Source organism: Strongylocentrotus purpuratus, unplaced genomic scaffold (assembly GCF_000002235.5).
Source record: "Strongylocentrotus purpuratus isolate Spur 01 unplaced genomic scaffold, Spur_5.0 spur5_scaffold_16, whole genome shotgun sequence".
Lineage (NCBI taxonomy): Eukaryota > Metazoa > Echinodermata > Echinoidea > Camarodonta > Strongylocentrotidae > Strongylocentrotus > Strongylocentrotus purpuratus.
The window spans coordinates 2,783,874-2,790,746 of NW_022145601.1; the positions used below are offsets into that span (position 1 = coordinate 2,783,874).

Here is a 6,873-nt window from a genome sequence, read left to right on the forward strand (position 1 = left end):
TTATTCGTGTTTTTCAAGAGAAATCTTTCCATCCATATGTAATTTGTTCTATTTATCAGTTGTTAGTAAATTTTCTTTCTGTAGCTCCTTTAAACAATTGAAATTTCTCCCAGAAAGCATTACATTTATATAAAAAATATTAATTGATGAAAATAAACATGGTAACGAACGGTACTAACATTGAAATACCGTACATTAATACATATCACTATCAATTCGTATCATGCTAAAGAATAAAAGTAAGATGATTTACCAACCAGTAAATGGGTTTTCAATGCGGTCCACTGAGGAGACAAAGGTGAGAAAAAAGAATGGTATTAATATTGAAGAAAAAAAATCTTGTTAATGCAAAGTAAATCACAGTCAGGTGGAATTCTGCCTAACTAGGAGTTGGGGGAAGATTTCGGAATAGTTTAAAAAGCGAACGGTAAATAAAGCAACATCGAGTACATTAATTTGCAAACTCAGGAGGTTTCTCACGATTGTTTAATGAATGCCTGGGTGTATTGGCTGTGGACAGATTGACCGATTGAATGACTGTTGAATTGAATCAAACGCAAAGTGTATCACAGTCAGGTGGAATTCTGCCTAGCTAGGAGTTGGGGAACACCTCGGAATCGTTTAAAAAGCGAACGGTAAATCCAGCAACATCGAGTACATTAATTTGCAAACTCAGGAGGTTTATTAAGATTGTTTAATGAATGCCTGGGTGTATTGGCTGTGGACAGATTGGCAGATTGAATGAGTGTTGAGTTGAATCTAACGGCTGTTGTAAATCGACAGCGCCCTCTGAGCTAAGTAAGAATCCAGAAGACTGACATGGAACTGAAACTTACTGATCCGAACATACAGGTGAAGAGGAGGATCGCTAGATGGGTCAACAGTCAAGTCATTCTCCTCACTGAGATAGCACGTGGATGGAGTATAGTCAAACGATCTACATATGAAGCTGGATGCTGACACACAGGCCGTGGCGCATTCTTCAACCGTGACGCTAGGCAGGACTGCGTTGTTGTAACCTGTAAGATGCCTTTCTTTGATGAACATGAAATCTGTACGACCCGTCACAAGGACTAAGGAATGGAAAGAAGGACGAAGCACAGGGTCAGTGTCATTTCACCAAATATTTTCCAGAATGGTAATTCCTGATTTTTATATCATTGGGATAATTTTCAGTATCATCTGCATTGTCGTCGTCGTCGTCGTCATAGACATCATCACCAGCATAATAATAATAATCGTCACCATCGTCATCATTATATTCATCGTTTAAATCATTATCTGTATTGTCAACGTAACAATCATCTCTATCATCTAACAAGTATGATAACCACCATTTCTCGGAGCGCAAATTTAATTTTGTTTCATACTACTTCTCTTTCCGGGAGTCATAATGCCAGATACGTTTATTGTCAACCTTTTTTAGGATAACAAATTGTTACAAAGCTATGTAATAATAAGTGATTGTTTTCATATTAAACTTACAAGATTCATCTCCCTTGCAGTATAATGGTCCTAGTGTATAATACCCGTACTCGTTTAATTGACCTGTGTCACCGAACCTCATTTCAGTAACAGGTAAGGTAGTCTTATCGGTAAGATACCCCGAGTCCTCTCTCCAGGTTTCGTCCTTGGTATCGCAGTTGCATGGGTGACCGTTTGGGCATGAACCTGAAAGACGAAGATCAAGATGAATTCGTTCATAGCTTATCTCGATTGGCTTTGTAGGTCGTTCATTTCAAATTAAACGTATTAACATGTTTCTCCGATGAGCTGGGAGTTTGCTTTAGTGCGCAAAAAGCTGCAGTGTTGACACCTTCTGCAACGCCAATTTTTCGGTTTATGTTCTGGAATAGTACTTCACTATTTGAGATAATGTTTTACAAGGACATTACTGCTGTTGCATTCATGTGAGATAATCCCATTCCATTCAGTGCAGAGCAATCAATATACAGAGTTTGACCAACACGGTATTAGTTGGTTACAATATTGCAAATACTGCTTTGTCGAAGGCAAGCACAAAAGAAATGAATAAAAATACGTCATGTTGAACCAACTGATGCCAATTTGGCCAAACTGGATGGCTCTGATCCAGTAAGCCAAGGACGCCCTCTATTATGACCTACAATCATACCTGAGATTCCACAAGCGCACTCTCCGCCGTCTACCGTGGCTCCACCCCAGTAGTTCTTCTGCGTTCCGTCTCTGTCATACCAAGCATTAAAGCCAGTCATATAGGAATGATGGCATTCGTACTAAGACAGTAATGGAAGAGAAAAAAAAGACGAAATATCACCCTGACATTGCTGAAAATCTGCGATCACAGAAAATAGGTAATGTTGAACCCTAGATATGATGTAGCATGTCATAGCACGTCCTTTTTTTTACACAATCGTCTTCTACGTCATTATCAATATCTACATGTATCTTCTGAATGATCACTGGTCTTCCCCCTGTCAGTTTCCAAAGAAAAGCGACTACCATTTTCCTAACGTCTTTGTGTTTTTGTCCTTTGCTATTTCACAGACATGCCCCTTCATTATTTTACATATTATCTGTGACATACATTTTTGCATTGCTCTTATTCTCTTGCCCTCATTACCATGATAAGTGCCAAGTTACTATTGTTTGCAATTTCTCACCATTTATATATATTTATATTATATATATTTTCTTTATATCATCAAAGAACTTTGAGAAAAAGTAGAACCCTCGGTTTTACCCTACCTTGATATATTGGTAGCACTCCCCGCTGATATCGGCACCGGTAGCCACTTGATTAACCGACTTGTCACCATAGGCAATGTATCGGATGAAACTAAAAGGCGCCTCTGCACCTGTTACCAAAGATCGATTTGCCTCCTGGTGCTCGAACGTCGTGATACCTGGCGGAGATAATCAAGAAAAAATTGTAATAACAATGAGTAAACACACGGACAATTTCTCAATGAATAGTAATACATATTAAGTTAGTAATTTCCGTTTTAGTCTTGATAAACTACCCAAAGCTCCAAACAGCAAATATTCTGGTGTTGCTCATTAAGAGAATACGAAGCAGCTGCGCCGTGTGTTTTCCTCAAATTCAGTGATTGGCAAATAAATGAGAGGTGTCAATTGGACTAGGTTGATGGAAGTGCTGTCAGCCATTGGTGTTGATTGGAAAGACCGTAGATTGATTGCATCCTTGTACATGTCTCAGACTGCTAGCGTTCACGTTGGAGATGGGGTCTCTGAACCAGCCATCATTGGACGTGGAACACGTCACGGATGCCTTCTGTCTCCTCTTCTCTTCAATGTCTATGCAGAGGCAATGGTAAGAGAAGCTCTGGCAATGTTAGAAGAAGGAGTGATCGTTGGAGGAGTGTTGATTAGGTCTGTACGGTATGATGATGATCAGGTCACGCTCGCTGTCACTGCCGATGGTCTTCAAAGACAGATGGTGCAGATGGATCAAGTGGTCAGGAGCTATGGCATGAGAATGAACGAGACGAAAACGAAGGTGATGATGATAAGTAAAGGCAAGACAAAAGAAATAACTATCATGATAAATGGCAACAGACAAGTGCAAGACAACCACTTGAAGTATCTAGGCAGTGTGCTGACTGAGGATGACAAGTCTGCCAAAGAGGTCAACTTGCGCTCAGCTCTGGCAAGAGCTGCCTTCTTTCAAAGACAAGATATCCTGATGAGCCACAACATTGATCTTAGTTTGAGAAAACGTCTTGTGAAGTCCCTAGTATGGAGTGTACTGTTGTATGGGGCTGAGACGTGGACACTCACTAAAAAAAGACATGCAGCGATTGGAGGCGGTCGAAATGTGGTGCTGGCGCAAATTACTAGGTGTGTCTTGGAGGGACAGAGTTTCGAATGAAGAGGTGTTGCATCGAGCTCAAGAAAGGCGGGTGCTGATTCAAACGATTGGAGAGAGAGACAGAAGAAATGGCTTGGACACATAATGCGGCATGATTAGGGCTTAATGCTCAGAGTCATAGAAGGTCGTATTCATGGAAAGAAGAAGAGGGGAAGACCTCGTAAAGGCTTTCTAGACGATGTTATCACACAATGTGGAGCAACAGGGTATGAAACGATGAAACGGTTGGCTCAAGACCGAGGAACTTGGAGAGACACGTGATAAAGAATTTTGAATGGGTCACTGAACCTGTCATAAACTGACAGATCACTATTGATGATGATGAAAAGTAAGTCAGATCCCGACCGTCATAATTATGATTTACCTTTTCATTTTCCCTTTGTTTCCTGATTCCTGTCATGCAGTACATTTTAAGTAAACGACGTTTTTAGACTTGTAAATATCGAAAAGATTACAATATTCATGTGGTATTGTAACTTTGTTATTTTTGTCACTATTGCACATGACCGATTCGTGACTACTTTAATAATAATTTATCGTTGATATGTTACCTGTGCTAGCATCCGTAGTCATATCACAGTATACTCTGTATGGATCGACTCCATTATTTCTCCCATCAGGATCTATTGTGTAGTATCCATTAGATGTATAACCTTTGCGCTTCCATTCAGCACAGGAAACTGATCAAGAGAAATGAAGAGGAAGGAGAGTAAATAATTATATCAAGGAGTTTTTTTTTCGGTCCTACTCGGACATGAATTTAAGTCATCATGGTATAGCTATTGATCGATCAGTTAAGTGTGACTGAACCTCTCACTGAACGTCTTCAAATGACACAGATCCTGGATTTACAACAAACAATAAATAACATATTTAAGTAAAAATATATCATTATAATTCAGCAGATAGGCTACACTAAGCAATACAGCTAGTCTAGAGCTAAGAGACCTTGTTTTACAAGGTGGAAAGTTCACTAAAGCAATTTCTATGTATAACGTTGAATTGTATTCGAAACCTGAGTCATAGAGACCATATATTTATTATAAACATTCTGGATCTGATTATAGAGTGTGACTTACTGGTGTTAAGCGGGTATTTACAGATGTAGCCGTATGTTGACGAGCAGTCTGCACCATTCCATGTACCGTCTGAACTCCATCGTAATACACCACAATGATCAGATCCACCAGCTAAATAAAGAGATAACAATATCAGAAAAGAGGAGCTTAGCTCATAAGCTATATTTCATATTTGATTTAAGAACTGTTGTTGTTGTGAAACATGCTCCAGTAATAATTGCTCGGCGATCAACATCCTACCCTATAACCGAACCCTGCAACTAAATTAAACACTCCACCCAGCATACAAGTATACTCTTACAATAAAATGTAAACTAACATTCTAGTGCAACGCAAACCCAAGCCCTTATTCTGTATCTTTGACGAATCACAGTGCGGATAAATTTTGTAGGAGCGCCGAGGTGGTACCTTCAGAATTGTGTTCAGTGATCAATAATGTATTGTTATGAATGGAAAGAAGTTAAGCTTGAATGAATTATGCTTATATTTCAGTCTCTATCGGAGGGACATCCACGCCTAACATGCCTAGAGCTTTTACCTTTCTGCAAAATGAATTTGTTGTTATTTACTTACATGGTTCTCCAGAATACCAGTTGGTATAAGATGAAACTGAGCCATCAGTCCATGCCCAAGTTCCCTCTTCATCGAGGTCATTGAACCCAATCCAGTAATAATTCGTATCAAAGGTACGTCTGTGTTTTTCATAAATAAAAATGGAAACACAGTTAAACAATCTTTTCATAGTAATACCCTTAAAAGGCCCATGATACAGCACTGATCAAAACGTGTGGTAGCATAAATTTGTAGCGCGTTGTATTTGAAAACAGAAATCTTACCAAATTTACATGGCTTCATATCATGAATCTAAAAAGGAATTTCGTTCTTGAACAATGTATTTGACGTTTAAATATGTCAAATTTAAAGCAAAGTGCAATTTGGTGCCCTAGCATCGGCTCCGATCTCGCTGATAAAACTGTGATGGCGTTTGAGCCCCTGAACATACTCGTCCACAGGCCACGCTCTGCGCATGCTTGTGGGTGAAAGGTGGCATGGGAGGGTTCGCAGCTAAAGGTGTGCGTGTGGGTGAGGGTTGCTTTCAATAGAATATCCCATGATGTGGCTCATGTATTCGAAGAAGGGGGAGGGGTCGGGGGTAAGGGCTTACCTCGAATAAACGAAAAGAAAGTTGCTTTCGTCTTGATCAGCTACGCTCGCCAGATCACCGTAGTCATTGAGATTTCTGCACGCATCAAGGGCTGTACTATAGTCGACGGTAGATTCAACTAGTTGGTAGCATGCATTACCGTTACGTGTCCAACCAGCGTCACACAGATCCTGATCACTGGTATCATCATCTAGATGATATATAATTGTACAAATTCAAATCAACTTGTCTATACATTAATTGAGTAAATTCTGTAAATCGCTACGATTCCTTTGATAAGGGACCAATCTTTAATTTCTATATCTTCATCTTTAAATAGGTAGCCCCACCTTTTTTTTTTTACAATGCATGTCATTCGCAATGGCTTACCCACAGAGGATTGTGTCCTTCAAATGAATTTCCGTTATGAAGATATGATCATAAGCTGATTTTCTCAAAATGGCGCTTGGATGACGTCACAAGTACTTGATAATCTTGTACATGTTTCTGTCATGTCTTATGACAATGACCTATGACTGTGCCGAAATTGAAAGAAATTGACCAAACCTATCTTGAGTAATCGCTTGCACGAAAAAGTGGAGAAATACAAAAATGAAAACAAAGAAAGACAATTCTGACGAAATTAAAAGGTGATCTGTCGTTAACAGACCACCTCATAACCAAAGAAAATTCTGACGAAATCAATAGTTGATCTGTCGTTGCCAAACCACCTAATTCCCACATGAGCTGGACAGAGGGATACAAGAGGAATCAGAATG

At 39.5% G+C, this 6,873-nt stretch overlaps 1 protein-coding gene across 1 annotated transcript; it reads right to left on the reverse strand.

The window, feature by feature from the left end:
* Positions 1-249: 249 nt before the first annotated feature.
* On the reverse strand, positions 250-5,473 carry LOC105444273 (contactin-associated protein-like 4). The gene is made up of 8 exons (XM_030987650.1): positions 5,467-5,473; positions 4,951-5,061; positions 4,423-4,551; positions 2,728-2,885; positions 2,135-2,255; positions 1,486-1,671; positions 837-1,073; positions 250-284 (listed from the first exon to the last, which is right to left on the reverse strand). Exons 1-8 carry the CDS (start codon positions 5,471-5,473, stop codon positions 250-252), a joined length of 984 nt encoding a protein of 327 aa, XP_030843510.1.
* Between the last annotated feature and the right edge of the window lie 1,400 nt (positions 5,474-6,873).